The sequence below is a fragment of the Salmo trutta genome, chromosome 8 (genome assembly GCF_901001165.1).
Source record: "Salmo trutta chromosome 8, fSalTru1.1, whole genome shotgun sequence".
In the NCBI taxonomy this organism is placed as follows: Eukaryota; Metazoa; Chordata; class Actinopteri; order Salmoniformes; family Salmonidae; genus Salmo; species Salmo trutta.
In genome coordinates, this window is record NC_042964.1 from 28,289,458 (window position 1) to 28,310,825 (window position 21,368).

The window sequence follows — 21,368 nt, forward strand, 5'->3', positions numbered from 1 at the left end:
AAGGGGGAGTAATCAGGGAGGTGATGAAGGTTGCCACGACTGGTGTTTAGTAGACCGGCAACATCGAGTGCCGGCGGGAGGGAGCAGGAGTAGACATGACAGTGTAGCTTTGGACATTATCAGTCATGGTCTTTCCAAACAATCCAGTTTTTCAATTCCAACTAAGTATTTTCCAGCGGAGTCTTTTGACTAAGTGTAGTGGCTAAATTGTCCAATATAATTGTCCCAATACAATTTCCATTCTAGTCCTTTAGGCACAATGGAGAGTGGTGAAATGTTAGTCTTGACACATACAAATCCAATGTCCAGAGTTTGATTAAAGTCAAAAAATAATAATACATTTATTTGTCGCTCTTTTGGATACAGAAATGTATAGAATTCTACCAAAACGAATTCTCATCATTATACTAAAGAAACAAACAGCATGGTAAACATGGTCTCGTATGGTCAAAAGACTGTGTGCTGCCATTCCAGTCACTCCCACTAGGCCTTGGAGCATGTATGCCTTTTAACTGTGTTCTCCGTTGGCCTGTAGAGGGGGTACACACACTTGACAGAGGATTAATGGCAAACACATACAACAGAAATGTATCATGAATTGGAAACATGCAAATATGATGGTGAGAATGTGGAGAATGTCACTTCATTTTGTGGAATGACGCAAATAGAGAATTAAAGAATCATGATGCCAATCAGATAATTGGCATCATGAGTAGACCTGACATTCCCACAACATTTGGTGACTGTTATAGTGGTCCTGGTTGGGTAGCTCAGTGTGTTTGGCGAATATCTGTTCTATTCCTTCCAGTTCTATAAAGTCCTGGTACTGTAGCTCCTCCCACTCAGGAAGTAGCCCGTACATCTGTATAACCTCACACCATGTAACCCACTTGGAGAGGAGGAGCAAGTACCGATACCACACACACAGAGAGAGAGAGAGAAAGAGAGAGTTAGGCCGCTCCCATCATGAGGTAACACACACAGACAGTTTCTCAAACTGTCACACACACCTTGTCTCTCTCCAGGCTACTCTCTCTCTCTTTCTCCATCTTGCTCACCCCCATCTCTCTCTCGCTTACATACAGACACTGTTTTGTAAATCATGTCTCAGAGGCAGACCAAGCTAACTCAGAACCCTTTAGAAAAGATTTGGATTCCCTCCATGAGTAGCAAGCTGTACCAACGTAGAGGGTGTAAGTACGCACATACACACAAATATGCACATGGAAACAACAGACACACATACCGGTCGGCCTTTGTGTGGTTCATTACCTGTACAGGACAGGTTGGTGCTCGTAACCAACAGAGCTTTGGTATTGTTTCAAATTGTGTGTGTGTGTGTGTGTGTGTGTGTGTGTTGGGGCCACGGTATGACTTGCAGTATGGAACACTGTAACTCTCTGAGAGAGACCTAAGGGCCGTTCACCCCTAAGACCAAGGCCGTGTCTATGTGTGTCGTTGTGTGTGTACATCTGTGCGTGTGTGTTACGTGGTCTATCTATTTGTCTAAAACTGATGTGTGTGTGTGTTCTGTGATCTTTTTATAACTCCAATTCATGTGTATGTGTGTGTCATGTCAGTTTTTAATCCATCTGTGTGTGTATGTGTGTGTGTGTTTTTCAGCGTCCGTCCCCCAGTTCACTAACTCTCCTACCATGATTGTTATGGTGGGGCTGCCTGCTAGAGGGAAGACCTACATCTCCAAGAAGTTAACCAGATACCTCAACTGGATAGGAGTTCCCACTAAAGGTACCACACACACACAACATTAACCAGATACCTCAACTGGATAGGAGTTCCAACAAAAGGTGCCACAACACAAGTTAACTAGATACACATCACAACCCAATACCACACAGCACAGCACGTTAACTTGTTGGGGATAGGGGGCAGTATTTTCACGGCCGGATAAAAAACGTACCCGATTTAAACTGGTTACTACTCTTACCCAGAAACGAGAATATGCATATAATTAGTAGATTTGGATAGAAAACTCTCTGAAGTTTCTAAAACTGTTTGAATGGTGTCTGTGAGTATAACAGAACTCATATGGCAGTCAAAACCCTGAGACAAATCCTAACAGGAAGTGGAAATCTGATTTGTGGAATCACTTTCAACCCTTTGCCTATGAAACACACCGTGAGTTAGGATTCATTTAGCACTTCCTAAGGCTTCCACTAGATGTCAACAGTCTTTACAAAGTGGTTTGAGTCTTCTCCGGTAAAAACTGACCGAACGAGAGGCCTGGAAAGTTTGTCATAGAGGGAGGGCCATTACTACTATGACGCGCATGCCCGTGGGTACTCTCTCGTTCCAAAACGTTTAGTAAGACAATGCAATCGTCCGCCTTGAATATTATTGAAGTTCTGATTGAAAAAGGCCCTAAAGATTTATGTTATACAACGTTTGACATGTTTGAACGAACGTAAATAAAAAAAAATTGCACATTCGTGAGGACAAGTCCCGCGCGCTTCGTACATTATGAGTAGCCTTCGGAACACGCTAACAATAAGGAGCTATTGGGACATAAATTATCAACTTTTTCGAACAAAACTACATTTGTTGTGGACCTGGGATTCCTGGAAGTGCCTTCTGATGAAGATAATCAAAGGTAAGTGAATATTTACAATAGTATATTTGATTTTAGATGAGTCCAAGATGGCGCTAACCTGTATCGCCTAGCCTATTTTTCTGAGCATAGCACCTCGTTTATTGCAAAGTGTGATTTCCCAGTAAAGTTATTTTTAAATCTGGCAATTGCGGTTGCATTCACGAGATGTTAATCTATAATTCTTTGAATGACAATATTATATTTTACCAATGCTTTCGAATAGTAATTTTGTAAATTGTAGTGCTGATAAACCGGAAGCATTTGAGATAAAATATTTTCTGAACGTCACGCGCCGATGTAAAATGCTGTTTTTATATATAAATATGAACTTTATCGAACAAAAAATGCATGTATTGTGTAACATGATGTCCTAGGAGTGTCATCTGATGAAGATTGTCAAAGGTTAGTGCTGCATTTAGCTGTGTTTTGGGTATTTGTGATGCATGCTAGTTGCTTTGAAAATGGCAGTGTGATTATTTTTGGCAGGGTACTCTCCTAACATAATCTAATGTTTTGTTTTTGCTGTAAAGCCTTTTTGAAATCGGACAACGTGGTTCAATTCAGGAGAGGTGTATCTATAAAATGGTGTAAAATAGTCATATGTTTGAGAAATAGAAGTTATAGCATTTATGAGGTATTTGTATTTCGCGCGACGTGATTCCACTGGCTGTTGACTAGCGTGGGACGTACAGGTTAACCAGATACCTCAACGTGTTAGGAGTTCCAATTAAAAAGGTACCACAACACAACACCACATGACACAACACAAGAAGTTAACCAGATACCTCAACTGGATAGGATTTCCAGCAAAAGGTACCGCTACACAACACAATTTAATACAACACCACAAAACACAACATGTTAACCAGATACCACAACTGGATAGACATTCCAACGAAATGTACCATAACCTGTTAGGGTATAGGGGGCAGTATTTTCACGGCTGGATAAAAAAATTTACCCGATTTAATCTGGTTACTAATCCTACCCAGTAACTACAATATGCATATACTTATTATATATGGATAGAAAACACCCTAAAGTTTCAAAAACTGTTTGAATGGTGTCTGTGAGTATAACAGAACTCATTTGGCAGGCAAAACCCTGAGACAGATTCTGACAGGAAGTGGATACCTGATGTGTTGTTGAACTTTAAGCCTATACCATTGAAAAACAAAGGGGGTGAGGAATGTTTTGGCACTTCCTATTGCTTCCACAAGATGTCTCCAGCCTTCACAAAGTGTTTTGAGTCTTCTACAGTGAGATCTGGGTGGGTACTCTCATTCCGAAACGTTTTAAAAGAGAACCCAATGGTCCGCCTTGAATTTTATTCATGTTCTGGTTAAAAAAGGCCCTAATGATTTATGTGATACAACGTTTGAACGAACGTAAATATATTTTTCCCGTTCGTGATGTGAAGTGAAGTCCTGCTGGCTTAGATCATGTGCTAACAACACGGAGGTTTTTGGACATAAATGATGAGCTTTTTTGAACAAAACTACATTCGTTATGGACCTGGGATTCTTTGGAAGTGACATCTGATGAAGAGAATCAAAGGTAATGGATTATTTACATAGTATTTTCGATTTTAGATCTCTCCAACATGGCGGTTAGTCTGTATCGCAATGCGTATTTTTCTGGGCGCAGTGCTCAGATTATTGCAAAGTGTGATTTCCCAGTAAGGTTAATTTTAAATCTGGCAAGTCCATTGCGTTCAAGAGATGTAAATCTATAATTCTTTGAATGACAATATAATATTTTACCAATGTTTTCTAATATTAATTAATTATTTTGTTGTCATGACTTGACTGCCGGTATTGGAGGGAAACGATTTCCTGAACATCAACGCCATAGTAAAACGCTGTTTTTAGATATAAATATGAACTTGATAGAACTAAAAATGCATGCATTGTCTAACAAAATGTCCTAGGAGTGTCATCTGATGGAGATTGTAAAAGGTTAGTGCATAATTTTAGCTGATTTTATGGTTTTGGTGACGCCTGTCTTTGAATCGACAATGCATTACACACAGCTATTATCAATGTCCTCTCCTAACATAACCTAACTTTATGCTTTCCCCGTAAAACCTTTTTGAAATCGGACAACGTGGTTAGATTAAGGAGATGTTTATCTTTCAAAGGCTGTAAGTTAGTTGTATGTTTGAGAAATTTGAATTTTGACATTTATTTGGTTTCAAATTTGCCGCTCTTGAAATGCACCTGCTGTTGATAGGGTGCGCCACGGGTGGCACGCTAACGTCCCACATAGCCCCAAGAAGATAAGACAACATGTCACACAACAAAACATTAAGTCTTAAACTCACTCAGGAAACGCACACGGTAAACATTTCAAGCTTCTGCAGAGGAAAACAGAAAACACACTTCTTTTAACCAAAAAATCATAATGAGTAAATTGGACACACCTGAGTGTCATTAATGTCTCTAGGACAGCCTCTGCCACCCTCTGGTCACAGGTGGAACCATGACAGTACCCCCTTCTAGGAGCTGCTCTAGCCGCGGAGCCAGGGCGACCACCAAGCAGTTGGTTGAAGTCCCAAAAGAGTCCTGGATCCAGGATGTCCTGGGCAGCCACCCACGCCCACTCCTCGGGTCCGTGGCCCTCACAGTCCACCAGGTATTGCAGGGTGCCTCAGACCCAACGAGCATCCAACAGACGACGGACAGTATAGGCCGGGCGACCATCAACAAGTTGAGGGGGCGGAGGGGCATGTGTAGTAGGGGGAGAGAAGGGACTGGTCATTACTAACTTGAGACGGGAGACATGGAAGGATGGACAGACCCTCATAGACCTGGGAAGCTCGAGACAATAGTTGACCGGGTTGATGTGACTCAGGATCTTGAATGGTCCTATGTAGCGTGGAGCGAGCTTCTGCAAGTCCACCTTTAAGGGAATATCACGGGTGGACAGCCACACCCGTTGACCCGGTCGGAGGAGCCGAAAAGGCCTTCGGTGCCGGTTTTCCTGGTGTTGGTGTCGGGCAGAGGAGCGGAGCAAGGAGGATCGCGCTCTGATCCAGGTGTGGCGACCTCATCAAATGAATGCCTCGGCTGATGGCACCCCTGTTTTGGCCTCTTGTTCAGGAAACAGAGGGGGGCAAGCCCGAAATGACATTCGAACAGCAACAGTCCAGTGGATGAGTTCCGCAGTGTGTTGTGAGCATACTCCACCCAGATGAGGAACTTTCTCCAGTTGCTGGCCTGGCTGGAGACGAAACAGCGGAGGAACTTTTCCAGCTCCTGGTTGACCCGCTCTGTTTGCCCATTCTACTGTGGGTGGAATCCCGAGGAGAGACTCACCTATGCCCCCAACCAGGGGCGGAAATCCCGGGGGGACACGACCCCCCCCCCCCCATCCTGGGAAAAATATGATTTGTCCCCCCCAATATATCACTGAAACATAACTATGTAATTTAAATAATATTAATAATACGCAATGAAAGCAATTGTGCTGATTATAGACACTTAATAGCGCATTTTTAAGTTTCAAAAGATTGCGACCCCCCCACCCTTTGCCTCACAATGGTTTGATCCACTGCCAGTTCCTTAGTTGGCAAGGTAACAGAGGGGTGGTATCCACTGTCTAAAAGGCAATCAATGAACGTAACTGATGTGAGGTTAATCCAGTCAATCGCGCACACACACTAGCTGAATATGCAGAGCTAGCAGGTAAATATTAACTATTAACCTCTCTGGCGCATGTGGGACGAATTCGTCCCACCTACGTAACAGCCACTTCAATCCAGTGGCGCGATTTTTGAATCGTTTGAAATACTATTACTTCAATTTCTCAAACATATGACTATTTTACAGCTATTTAAAGACAAGAATCTCGTTAATCTAACCACACTGTCCGATTTCAAAAAGGCTTTACAACGAAAGCAAAACATTAGATTATGTCAGGAGAGTGCCCAGCCAGAAATAATCAGACACCCATTTTTCAAGCTAGCATATCATGTCACATAAACCCAAACCACAGCTAAATGCAGCACTAACATTTTATGATCTTCATCAGATGACACACCTAGGACATTATGTTATACGATACATGCATGTCTGTTCAATCAAGTTCATATTTATATCAAAAACCAGCTTTTTACATTAGCATGTGACGTTCAGAAAAAGCATACCCCCCACAAACTTCCGGGGAATTTACTAACAGTTTGCTAAATTACTCACGATAAACGTTCACAAAAAGCATAACAATTATTTTAAGAATTATAGATACAGAACTCCTCTATGCACTCGATATGTCCGATTTTAAAATAGCTTTTCGGATGAAGCACATTTTGCAATATTCTAAGTACATAGCCCGGCATCACAGGGCTAGCTATTTAGACACCCACCCAGTTCAGCCTTCACCAAAATCACATTTCCTATAAGAAAAATGTTCTTACCTTTCCTGTTCTTCGTCAGAATACACTGCCAGGACTTCTACTTCAATAACAAATGTAGGTTTGGTCCCAAATAATCCATCGTTATATCCAAACAGCGACGTTTTGTTCGTGAGTTCTAGACACTATCAGAATGCTACATCACGGTCACGAGCATGGCGCATGGCGTGACAAAAAATGTCTAAATATTCCATTACCGTACTTCGAAGCATGTCAACCGCTGTTTAAAACCAATTTTTATGCCATTTATCTCGTAGAAAAGCGATAATATTCCGACCGGGAATCTGCAATGAGCCTAAACAGCCGAATGAAATTTCTCCACGGGGGCGAATCGTGCACGCGCCTCATTCAATGGTCCTCTGATCGGCCACTTACCAAAGGCGATAATCTGTTTCAGCCAGAGGCCGCCTCGTCATCGTTCAGGTTTTTCCCGGGTTCTGAGAGCATATTGGAGCCCTAGGAATTGTCACGTTACAGCTAAGATCCTTACTTTTCAATAAACAGATGCAAGACGCACGACTCCTTGTCAGACAGGCCACTTCCTGCATGAAACCTTGTCAGGTTTTTGCCTGCCATAGGAGTTCTGTTATACTCACAGACACCATTCAAACAGTTTTAGAAACTTTAGGGTGTTTTCTATCCAAACAATAATATGCATGTTCTAGCTTCTGAGTTGGTGTAGGAGGCAGTTAAAAATGGGCACATATTTTTTCCAAAATTCTCAATACTGCCCCCTATCTAGCTAGTAATTATTCCATTTATGTGGCCTCGTCAAAGATGGAATCTTTGCTATCGTCAATTTATTCCAAGATCAGCATGCAGATGATGTAAGTTAGTGCTTCAAAGTCCCTGTGATAAGGTTAGCGATAAACTGAAGTCCAAACTGAACAGAACTACACTTTCTTCTACCATTGTCTTAAATATATTTAATGGTCTCGTTGCAAAAGCTAAATTGTCGCAAGGGAACTTTTATCAATTTATTTTATTTCACCTTTATTTAACCCGGGTAGCAAAGATTATAGCAAACACCACTGAAACGGAATTGGTGCTCGCTAGCTTTGCAAATTCAGCTATTGTTGGAAGCCAGCCAATATGAAACAAATTATTAAAATTACAAAAGGTTGCAGCATATGTTGTGTAAATGGTGAACTCATACAGCTGTCAACTCTTGTCATTTTAATCCGTTTCACATTTGCTAGCTACCTTTTAGATCGAAGCCCAAATAGAATGATAAAAGATGATAGAAGCCCATCTCCTACTGTAAATAACCTACACACTGTGTGTGTGTGTGTAGCCAGCCAGCCAGGTAGAAAAATGGCAGAAAAAGAAAAGACGGACATCAGAGTATTTTTCAGTACACCAAAACGCAAAGTAAGAACCCTAGTAGCCTAATATCTCAAAGACTAGTTGATAAAATGTTCATAAGAAAGAAATGAAATTCTAATGGAAATGTTTCACAATGATGTCATTGGGCAGAGCAGGCAACAGATGGCACACAGACAGCAGAGTTGGGGACAGATATGCAGGGACAGACTGGCAGAGACAGGGAGTCTCTGGTAAGTTTGTTGAGTCTTTGTTTGGCAACATTATGAAAGGTTCTCAATTTTTTTTACTTGTAAAATAGGAACATAATTGGAAAATGCCATGGATACCCCCACTCTCAACTTAAACTGGTGACTGAACTAAGATTTGTTAAAGGCAATGGTATTGCTGTTGTGATTAGTTGTGTAGTTTTGGGTACCGGTAGTTAGGAGTACGGCAAACACCTTATTTCTTTGGTTCCTCAATATACATTTACCATATTACAATGTAGGCTATGTGTTACAGCACTACTTTTGGTGTCCCCCTCAGGAATTGCTCTTGAGAAAATTTCATGTAATTGTCCCCTCCAAAGTTGATATCAGATTTTCACCCCTGCCCCGAACAAGGAGCAGAAGGTTTTCCAATACTGTGCAACAAACTGTGTCCCATGATCCGAGACAATGTCCTGGGTAAGTGAAGACCCCCATGAAATGGACAAAAATGAATGCCATTTTATTGGCATTGGGCCAACCGTATACACAATCGCAAATACCACTCAATTGGGCGGCAGTTGGTCAACAACATATTGCAAGTGGAACATGTGAAATGCCATGTGTTATAAATCCAAAAGGATGGCGAGCGCACTCCACAGTAGGATGTCATATGTGAAATTGTCTGAAAGTCAGGTCTCAAGGGTAAAATCTTCAACATTTTACTAAATTTTAAAACCTCGTAAAAAATGTGCTTTGTTTTGATTTTTGGGTCAATTATGCATATGTAGAAACCGTATGGACATAGATTTGTCTTATTTTTTGCGAGTTTGTCCATAAGGCCTATGTTTTATCCATTTGCCATATATGATCATAGGAAGTCAGGTTCCAAACACCAAAGTAACAGAACCATGTCCAAATTGCATAGGAAATGTCCAAATGCCATATATAAATATTGAAAGTACTAAATCAGAATGTTATGTCCATTTGCCATGTATGATCATAGGAAGTCGGCTTCCGAACGCAAAAGTCAGTGAACCATGTGCAAATGGCATATATAATGTCGAGATGGCCTATATACTCACCAAATGTTATATATATATATATATATATATATATATCACTATGTTAAACCCTGAATTAACCTAGAAGGTCTATTTGTCATGTTTGATCACAGGAAGTCATAGGAAGTCAGAATTTCTTGTTGGTGCTGATTCAGCATGTCCATTTCATAATAGGAAGTCCTTATGGATATACGTATGTTGGCAATAGATACTGTCAACTTGCAGAAGAGCATGTTCACACTGACAATATAGCATATGTGTAACGGACACTGTCCAATAACAATATATTGGCAATGGACACTCCAACTGCAGTATAACATGTTAAGACTGGCAATGTATTATGTGTATTGGACACTGTTCATTAGCAATACATTACAATGGGAACTTACCGTCACAAATTAGACATGCTCTAATATATTTCTGAAATGCCCAATTGTCTGGCTCGTTGAACTCGGATGGCCTAGCAGTGATAGTGGTTACTCTCCATCGCTCGTTGGTGTTGATTTCAGCCTGCCCATTAGGTGATGGTAAATTCCTAATTAAATGTATTGGGAATGTACACTGTGCATTAGCAATACTTTACTATGGGAATTTACCGTCACAAATTAGACATGTTCTAATATATTGCTGAAATGCCCAATTGTCTGGCACGTTGAACTCGGGATGGCCTAGCTGTGATAGTGGTTCCTCTCCATCGCTCGTTGGAGTTGATTTCAGCCTGTCCATTTGGTGAAGGTAAATCACTGTTTAAACTTTTTGGAAATAGACACTGCCCCTAAGACCCGAATTTAAGAGTAAACACATATCCTCCTTGGGACACCCTTGTACAGAATCCTGAGTTTCAAGTCTTTATGTTTAAAACTGACTGATTGAGAGGTTGAATTTTAGGGTCAATTTAACAACTTCCGGTTACTCCAGGAAGTTTAAAATCAACACATATAATCCTTATAGTGGCTTGATGGATTGTAATTGAAGACAGATTGATATGGAAACCTTAACCCACATAGTCATCAGGTTGAAGTTAGGGCAGCAGGCAATGTATTCCTATGGGGAGAGATGTCAATGTCAACTGTTAACAGTAAAAACAGGGAGTATTTCTTCTAAGGGTTAATTCCACATGGTCAGGGGTAGTCTTGCACAGAGGAACTTAGGAATGTTCCTATGGTTGAATTGTGTTTCTAGCCTCAACGGTTCTACCTCTGTCACCCAAAAGCACCTCAAATTTAGGTCTGACCGTGAGCTACGGTCAAGTGGGGCACCTCGTTGATCTCGGCACGGCCTAGAGCCTATGGTGATGCCATTTGTTTCCCTTGCAGTGATGATTTTAGCCTGCCCATTTGTTGATTTCAGCCCTATTTGATGGTAAAGTTAATATTTCCCCTTTAGGATATGAAGGGGACCATTCAATCTTTTCATGTTTATCTGTAGAGGTACAGGTGACCCTGAACATGTGGAAAATACATTTTGAAAATTGCCTGCACAGAAGCAGAGTTAGAGCATAACCTGTAAACCCATGTTATCCTTAGGGAGAAACTCGCATGTGTCAAACTATATGAACCGGCGAGCGCAGCTAGAATAACTCTGTGGCTTATCCACCCCAACCTCCCCCCGATGATCCCAGTCAAAAATGGCGTGTCTCTGTGTGACCCAGAGGCCATAATATGTCAAAAGCATGTCTAAATAACTACTAGTCAGGCTTCATTCCGGGCCTACTTTTTGCACGGTCGCTGCGGTCAGACCGAGTGAGTTACGGTCAAGTGGGGCACCTTGTTGAACTCAGCACAACCTAGAGACTACGGTGATGCCATTTGCCAACACTTTCAGTGTTGATTTCAGCCTGTCCATTTGGTGATGGTAAATCACTGTTTAAACTTAATGGAAAATGACAGTCAGACAATTAAGTCAGCCGTGTCCATAAGATCCATAAGATGTCATAAGATGTCATACTTACACCAAACTGATACATACTGACACCAAACCCATTTTGTCCAACTCGTTTAGAAGCCAACTATCACATATTTCAGAGCCGGCCCAAAAATGACAGCGTCTTCTGTTAAAAAGTGCAACATGACCCCACGGATACTGTAGTTTCGATAGACAAGCAAAAGGAGAACTACAAAATCGCAGACAGGCCACTTCCTACTTGGAATCATCTCAGGTTTTTGCCTGCCATACGAGTTCTGTTATACTCACAGACACCATTCAAACAGTTTTAGAAACGTTAGAGTGTTTTCTATACAAATCTACTAATTATATGCATATTCTCGTTTCTGGGCAAGAGTAGTAACCAGTTTAAATCGGGTACGTTTTTTTATCCGGCCGTGAAAATACTGCCCCCTAGCCCAGACAGGTTAAGGATAAACATAATGCTTTACTGAAAAACGGTAGCCGTAGGACCAGGGTACACTTGAAAAAACAACAAACACTAAGTCTCAAACTCACTCAGGAAACAAACGCACACTGTAAACAACTAAAGCTTCAGCAAAGGACAACAGAAAACACCTCTTAACAGGGAAATCATAATGAGTAAATTGGACACACCTGAGTGTCATTAATGTCTCCAAGACTGGGTCTGCCGCCCTCCGGTCACAGGTGGAACCATGAAGTGTGTGTGTGTGTGTGTGTGTGTGTGTGTGTGTGTGTGTGTGTGTGTGTGTGTGTGTGTGTGTGTGTGTGTGTGCCCAAATCTGTTGGTAAGGATGTTAGGAACAATACAGGATGAATCACAATAATTGTTTGCTAAATACTTTGCATGAACTGTCAACATTATTATTAATTATTATTAATTATATTAATTGTTAATAATGGAAATTAAGATACACAATATTGTTTAATACATATAGTTTTTAATAGCTATATATAAAGAAAATTGAGGTGAGAGCATTGGAAATGCTTTTAGCGGTAGGCATTTCCAATGCTCTCACCTCAATTTTCTTTATATATAGCTATTAAAAACTATATGTATTAAACAATATTGTGTATCTTAATTCTGTTCTGCCCTGTTCTGCCCGAGAGGACAGGGGTGGCCTGTCGGTCACTGGGACGACAACCCAACTTGGGATGGGGAGGGGCTTTACTGGGTGGGATAGTGGAGAACAATTGGGGGGTTACCTAGTAGCAGTGCAAATATCATGGTACAGCTACAGTACCAGTCAAAAGTTTGGACACAGCTACATTCAAGGGTTTTTCTTAATTTTTACATTTTAGAATAATAGTGAAAACCTCAAATTGATGAAATAACACACATGAAATTATGTGTTAAACAAAACAAATTAGCCACCCTTTGCCTTGATGACAACTTTACACACTCTTGGCATTCTCTCAACCAGCTTCAAGCTTCATGAGGTAGTCACCTGGAATGCATTTCAGTTAACAGGTGTGACTTGTTAAAAGTTCATTTGTGGAATTTCTTTCCTTCTGAATGTTTTTGAGCCAATCAGTTGTGTTGTGACAAGGTAGGGATGGTCTACAGAAGATTGTCCTATTTGGTAAAAGACCAAGTCCATATTATGGCAAGAACAGCTCAAATAAACAAAGAGGAACGACAGTCCTTCAAGACACGAAGGTCAGTCAGTCCGAAAAATTACAAGAACTTTAAAAGTTTCTTCAAGTGTAGTCGCAAAAACAATCAAGCACTATGATGAAACTGGCACAGGAAAGGAAGACCCAGAGTTACCGCTGCTGCATAGGATCAGTTCATTAGAATAACTACACCTCAGATTGCAGCCTAAATAACAGAGTTCAAATAAATTCAAATAACAGACACATCTCAACATCAACTGTTCAAGGGAGACTGCATGAATCAGGCCTTCATGGTTGAATTGCTGCAAATAAAACACTACTAAAGGACACCAATAAGAAGAAGAGACTTGCTTGGGCCAAGAAACACAAGCAATAGACATAGATTGGTGGAAATCTGTCCTTTGGTCTGATGAGTCCAAATTTGAGATTTTTGGTTCCAACCGCAGTGTCTTTATGAGACGCAGAGTAGGTTAATGGATGATCTCCGCATGTGTGGTTCCCACCGTGAAGCATGGAGGAGGAGGTGTGATGGTGCGGGGGAACTTTTCTGGTGACACTGTCTGTGATTTTATTTTGAATTCAAGGCACACTTAGCCAGCATGTCTACCACAGCATTCTGTAGTGATACGCCATCCCATCTGGTTTGCACTTAGTGGGACTATAATTTGTTTTTCAACAGTTACAATGACCCAATGCACCTCCAGGCTGTGTAAGGGCTATTTGACCAAGAAGAAGAGTGATGGAGTGCTGCATCAGATGACCTGGCCTCCACAATCACCCAACCTGGACCCACTTGAGATGGTTTGGGACGAGTTGAACCGCAGCGTGAAGGAAAAGCAGCCAACAAGTGCTCAGCACAATTGGGAACTCCTTCAAGACTGTTGGAAAAGCATTCCTCGTGAAGCTGGTTGAGAGAATGCTAAGAGTGTGCAAAGCTGTCATCAAGGCAAAGGGTGGCTACTTTGAAGAATTTAAATATATCATATATTTTGATTTGTTTAACACTTTTTTAGTTACTACATGATTCTCTATGTTTAGAAAAACCCTTGAATGATTAGGTGTGTCCAAACTTTTGACTGGTACTCTATATAAACAAATTCAATAAATAAATTAAAACAGCTACCTCCACTGAAAAGAAATTCCAACTAATGGTACCACAACACAACACACCCCAATACCACACAACACAACACAATGTCACACAACACGATAACCAAATACCTCAATTGGATAGGAGTTCCAACTAAAGGTAACACAACACAACTCAACACAATACCACACAACACACCACAAGACAAAACAGCACAACATAGGATAACACAACATAACACAACACAAGAAGGTAACCAGATACATCAGCTAGATAGGAGTTCCAACTAAAGGTACCACAACACAACAAAATACAACACAAGACAACATAACGTATCACAACACCAGACAACACAGCCGAACACACCACAACACAATAAAACACAAGACAACCCTACACAACAAGTACAACACTACACAACAAACCACAACACAATACCACACAAGACAGCAAAAGATAACACAACACAATAAGTTAACCAGATACATCAGCTAGAGTTACAACTAAAGGTACCACAAGATAATAGAATACAAGACAACACACCACAGCAAAACAGAAGACAAGACAAGACAACACATCACAAAACAACACTAGACAATACAACTGAACACAACCGAAAACAATACAACACAAGACCACAACACAACTGAACACAACAACACAACACAATATCACAAAACATTACAAGACCACACACCACAACTCAAGACAACACAACACACCACAGCAGCACAACACAGCACAGGACAACACACCACAATACAATACTTTGACCAGATACCTCAACTGGATAGGAGTTCCAACTAAAGGTACCACAACACATGACAAGACAACACACCACCAGACTAGACAACACACCACAACACAATACAACACAAGACAACACAACAAAACAGAAGACAACACAAACATTTAACCAGATACCTCAACTATATTGGAGTTCCAACTAAAGGTACAACAACACAATACAACACTACACAACACAAGACAAAACAACACAATACCACACAACAACAAAATACCACACAACACAATACAACACAAGACAGCACAACAGAAGTGCCAAGTCTAGGTCCAAAAGGCTTCGTAACAGCTTCTACCCCCAAGCCATAAGACTCCTGAACAGCTACTCAAATGGCTACCCAGACTATTTGCATTGCCCCCCCCCCCCCCTTTTACTCTGCTACTACTCTCTGTTTATCATATATACATAGTCACTCTAACTCCACCACACTTTAACTCCACCACACAAGGTTAGTCGAGGTATTACCTCAATTACCTCGACTAACCTGTGCCCCCGCACATTGACTCTGTACCGGTACCCCTGTATATAGCCTCGCTACTGTTATTTAACTGCTGCTCTCTTTATTTTTTACTTATCTATTTTTTACTTAACATTTATTTTTCTTCAAACTGCATTGTTGGTTAAGGACTTGTAAGTAACCATTTCACTTTAAGGTCCACACTTATTGTATTCGGAGCATTTGACAAATACGATTTGATTTGACAAGACCACACAACACAACACAGCACAGGACAACACAACACAAAACAACACAACACAGCAGACCACAATACAACACACCACTATACAACACAATACAACACAATATGTTAACCAGATATCTCAACTGGATAGGAGTTCCAACTAAAGGTACCACAACACATCACAAAACAACACAAGACAAAACAACACAAGACAAAACAACACAAGACAACACAATACCACACAACACAATACAACACCAGACAAGACAAGACAACACAACACAAGACAACACAAGACAAGACCACACACCACAAGACAAAACAACACAGCACAGCACATGACAACAGAATACAACACGTTAACTAAATACCTCAACTGGATAGGAGTTCCATCTAAAGGTACCACAACACATCACAACAAACCACCACAGCAGCATACCAGCAGCACACCACCCTGCATCCCACTTGCCTCTGTCGCTAAGCAGGGTTGGCCGGTCCCTGGATGGAAGGAGCTACTCTTTCCTCTGGTCCCCAAAAAAGATTCCAATGCCCCAGGGCAGTGATTGGGGACATTACCGTGTGTAGGGTGCAGTCTTTCAGATGGGATGTTAAATGGTGTCCTGACTCTCTGTGGTCCCTAAAGATCCCATGTCACATATCATAGGGATGTTAACCCTGGTGTCCTGGCTAAATTCCCAATCTAGCCCTTATACCATCATAGCCACCTAATTATCCCCAGCTTCCAATTGGCTCATTCATCCCCCCACCTCTCCCCTGTAAGTATTCTCCAAGTCATTGCTGAAAATGAGAATGTGTCCTCAGTCAACCTACCTGATAAAATAATGGTACAAAAAAAACACAACACAAAATGTTCACCTGTGTGTGTGTGTGTGTGTGTGTGTGTGTGTGTGTGTGTGTGTGTGTGTGTGTGTGTGTGTACATGTGGTCCTGTCCTCTCCAGTCTTTAATGTAGGTCAGTACCGGCGGGATGCGACCCAGTCCTATAAGAGCTATGAGTTCTTTAGACCTGACAACCAAGAGGCCATGAAGATACGCAAGTATGAACCAATCACAAAGCCTGTTATCAGAGTATAAACTAATGAGAGCCTGTTATGAGTATGAACCGACCAGACAGCCTGTTAGAATATGAATTAGTCTGTCCTAAGAGTATGATGCAAGCTCACTGTGTGTGTTTGTGTCTGCGCGCATGCGTGCGTGTGTGTAGGGCCTGTGCCATTGCGGCTTTGAAGGATGTGTGTGCCTACTTCATGCAGGAACAAGGACAGGTGGCAGTGAGTAACCACCATGGAATCCTATGAAGCAATATGGGATCATGAACCTTCAATGTGGTCCAAAATCATTGACCCCCTTGATAAGGATGAGCAAAAATTACTTTATAAAATATATTATTAAAATACTGAGCTATATTGTATACACAACAAAATGGGGAAACTATATTGTTTTATGCTAATACAATCCCTCAGAGACAGACATATGGTTTAACAAGTAATGTATATTTTTTCAAAAAGGTAGGGGTTAAAATTATTGGAACCCCTGTTTTCAATACCTTTTAATACCTGACCTTGCGAGGATAACGGCACTGAGCCTTTTTCTAAAATGTTTTATGAGAATGGAGAACACATTAGGAGAGATCTTAGACCAACATTATTTGATTTTATACAGTCATTTTTGCTCATCTTTATCAAGGGTTTCAATAATTCCAAACGCCAATGTATATGAACCTATACGAATACATACTGTATGATCTAGTATAAAGCAATATTAATCTATATCAGGGATGGGCAACTTTGATGGGGGTGGGGGTCACAAAAACTCTGAACTTATCATGAGGGGGGCCACAGTGGCTAGCGGGTCTGCGTACCGACATCCATACCCACACATGCAGTGTGTACATTGCTTGTGTGGATCCCCAAAAGTCTAGGGTCCTAAGTGAAATTTTGTTGGGGGTCCCACCCCACCTTGCAAGCAAAACATTTCAGCGGCCCCCTTCTTGACAGCGGAGATAAGATTTAGCAATTTTATAAAACATTTCATGCAATTCTACAAATTTTTACATTGGGCAGAGAGAAGAATTAGCAGTTTTACAACAAATTTTCTGCAATTCTACACATTTTGCCCTAGGCTGGAAAGAAAATGTTTTACGTTTTTAATTTTACGTTCAGTAATTCGACCATGATTACTTCAAGTTTAGATAGCTGACTAGACTAACTTACCAATTTAAAAAAAATGTGCTGACTAATTGAGTGACTGTCAGTCATTGAGAAAAAATGCTGACGCACAACCAAATTTGGAAATTGCACCTATTCTAATGCTATTCTAAGTTGAGACCCCGACTGAAGAAAAATAAATTGTGATCGGGGGGATTATCCGCAGGCCTACAAAATGCCAGTTGCCCATCCCTGATATATATTAAGCACTATGATGTATATGAACCTACAATATACTGTACAAACCAGTATAGTGTATATCAGGGATGCCAAACTCATTCCATGGAGGGCTTAAAGGAAGGAGTTTAAGACCTGTGATCTATTTGAACCAGTTTGAATTTAGATGAACTAGTATGAAGCAGTATGATGTACATGCCCTCAGGTGTTTGATGCCACCAACACCACTATAGAACGTAGAGAAGTCATTCTCAGCTTCGCCAAGGAGAACGGATACAAGGTCAGATGGAGTGTGAAAGCTGTGTGTGTATTTAGCTGTGTGCATCGCTTTCTGTGAGGCTGTGTGTGCAGCTGTGTTTGTGTAGCTGTGAACATTTTTTATTTTATTTTTAGTTAACTTTTGTTTAACCAGGGAGACACATTGAGACCTAGGTCTCTTTCACAAACCTGCCCTGGGAACAACAGTCACATCAGCACACACACAATTATATACAAAATATACACAATATACATACAATATACACATTAGCCATTATAATAAAATAAAACAAACAGATTCACCACTATAAAAATCCTTAACCAATTTCCTAAATTGACTCAGAGACACCAAATCATTCAAACGAAGTGCCAACTCGAGACTATTCCACACATATGGTGCCTGATATGAAAAAGCAGATCTCCCGAACTCTGTGGTTACCAAGGAAGTCATCCTCATAAATCAAGTCTGTGACCTTCTATTATAACCTAAAATTCTAAATTTCAGCAAAGATGTTAAGTATGTTGGAAGCTTGTGGAGTACGTGCTTTATAAATAAAAATAGAGTAATAAAGTGATCTACGTGTCTTTTAAAGAGTTCCAGCAAACTTTTTGGTAAAGGATGCAGTGATGAGTATTAAAAATGTCAGATGTAATAAAACCAAGTGTGCTATGTTAAACAGAATCAACAGATTATAGAGTACAAGTCAGTTTTACTTCGGTAGATGGCATCACCATAGTCAAGAACAGGTAGAAAAATGTATTCAACAATTCGCTTCCTGCTAGCCAGAGAACAACAAGCTTTATTTCTATGTAAGAAACCCATTTTACATTTACAAGTTTAACAAGCTCATTTTTATGTTTCTTGAACGATAGAGCATTGTGTATCCAAATACTAAGCTATTTGTATGCAGGAACCATTCAAGGAGTGCATAGGAGATGTTGTACCCACTGTGAATATTGAAACCTACCCCAACCAGAAACCGTGGATAGATGGGAGCATTCACACAAAACTAAAAGTGTGAAACACCGCATGTAACCAGGGCAAGAAGACTGGGAATATGGAAGAATACAAACAGTGTAGTAATTCACTCTGCAAAGCAATCAAGCAGGCTAAGCATCGGTATAGGGACAAAGTTGAGTCCAAGTTCAATGGCTCAGACACCAGACTTATGTGGCAGGGTCTACAGACAATCACGGATTCTAAAAGAAAAACCAGCGAAGTCGCGGACACCGGCGTCTTGCATCCGGACAGGCTGAACACCTTCTTCACTCGCTTTGAGGATAATACAGTGCCAACGACGTGGCCCGCTATCAAGGACTGTGGGCTCTTCTTCTCCGTGGCTGATGTGAGTAAGACGTTTAAGCGTGTTAAGCATCACAAGGCTGCTGGCCCAGATGTTATCCCTAGCCGCGTCCTCAGAGCATGTGCAGACCAGATATATTCAATCTCTCCCTTTCCCAGTCTGTTGTTGCCACATGCTTCAAGATGGCCACCGTTGTCCCTGTACCCAAGAAAGCAAAGTTAATTGAACTAAATGACTATCGCCCCATAGCACTCACCTCTGTCATCATGAAGTGCTTTGAGAGACTATTCAAGGATCATATCACCTCCACCTTACCTGCCACCCTAGACCCACTTCAATTTGCTTACTGCCCCAATAGATCCACAGACGATGCAATCGCCACCACACTGCACACTGCCCTGTCCCATCTGGACAAGAGGCATACCTATGTAAGAATGCTGTTCATTGACTATAGCTCAGCATTCAACACCATAGTACCCTCCAAGCTCAACATCAAACTCGAGGCCCTGGGTCTGAACACCGCCCTGTGCAACTTTGTCCTGGACTTACAGATGGGTCGCCCCCAGGTGGTGAAGGTAGGAAACAACACCTCCTCTTCACTGATCCTCAACACCGGGGCCCCATAAGGGTGCACGCTCAGACCCCTCCTGTACTCCCTGTTTACCCATGACTGAGTGGCCAAGCATGCCTCCAACTCAATCATTAAGGTATTTTCAAAAAAGTATAGAAACCTGTTTCTACTTTGTCATCATGGGTATTGTGTGTAGATTCATGTGGGGAAAAACAATTTAATCAATTTTAGAATTAGGCTGTAACGTAACAAAATATGGAAAAAGTCAAGGGGTCTGAATACTTTCCGAATGTACTTTACAACACCTCTATGCTTATGAGCACATGCAGTACGATAGCTAGATACAAGCCTGTTAATAGTATTGTAGGGGCTAATTACAGAGGTCTCCCTCTTGTAGCTACTGACTAACTTAGCATATCTTGGAGCTTACAGTCACTTTTTCAGAGCTGCCACATGTTGTGAAAGGCTCCAGGAACCCAAATTATTTGGATGGATCCCATCCTCCTTATAAAACGTGTTTTTTTTCCCAAAAGGTATTGAAATTGTCAACAAAAGCTGCAATATTCAAGTAGCCAGCTGTGAAGAGAAAGAATTCTGCTAAAGCGTCCAGTGCCACGATTCAGAGAGGGAACAGGGCCAGATATGATGGACCTTTTATTAGTCTAGCAGAGAATCAATCAGCTCTTTAAAATCCAGATTCAACTGTTCAGAGCTGCCCTTCATAATGTCATTAAAACCCACATGGACTACAATAGAATCGATTTCCATGGCCTGGCGTAGAACATTCGTGAGCAGCTTAGTAGTGTAATTTACTCGAGCTCCGGGATAGCACAGTGTTTTGCACCAGGAACAGTGAAATGCATTTTCAAGGAGCAGCCCAAAATCAGGTCTGTAGCTGTGTGTAAATCAATAGCTTTAGCTGTGTGGAAATGTGTGTCATTGTCCATCTCTCCAATCCATTTTGTTCTCCCTCTCTCCTTCCACAGGTCTTCTTCATAGAGTCGTTGTGTGATGACCCAGAGATCATTGCTGAGAATATCAAAGTATGTTTCTGTTTCTATTAAGTGTACTGATCTCGCCTGTGAGTGTGTGTGTGTGTCTGTGTGTACTGATCTCTCGTGTGTGTGTGTGTG

At 41.2% G+C, this 21,368-nt stretch overlaps 1 protein-coding gene across 3 annotated transcripts in view; it reads left to right on the forward strand.

Moving 5' to 3' along the window:
* The first annotated feature begins 914 nt into the window (after positions 1-914).
* The window catches only part of LOC115198633 (6-phosphofructo-2-kinase/fructose-2,6-bisphosphatase), a 42,567-nt gene continuing 22,113 nt past the window's right edge, over positions 915-21,368 (forward strand). For 2 of the 3 annotated variants that reach the window (XR_003879268.1, XM_029760714.1), the window contains exons 1-6: positions 982-1,193; positions 1,624-1,749; positions 16,659-16,755; positions 16,923-16,989; positions 18,308-18,382; positions 21,222-21,278. Coding sequence is in view for 2 of the 3 variants with exons in the window: in XM_029760714.1 (XP_029616574.1) it covers positions 1,103-1,193; positions 1,624-1,749; positions 16,659-16,755; positions 16,923-16,989; positions 18,308-18,382; positions 21,222-21,278 (513 nt within the window). In the remaining variant the exon portion in view is untranslated. The other variant, XM_029760715.1, reaches the window with a different exon arrangement.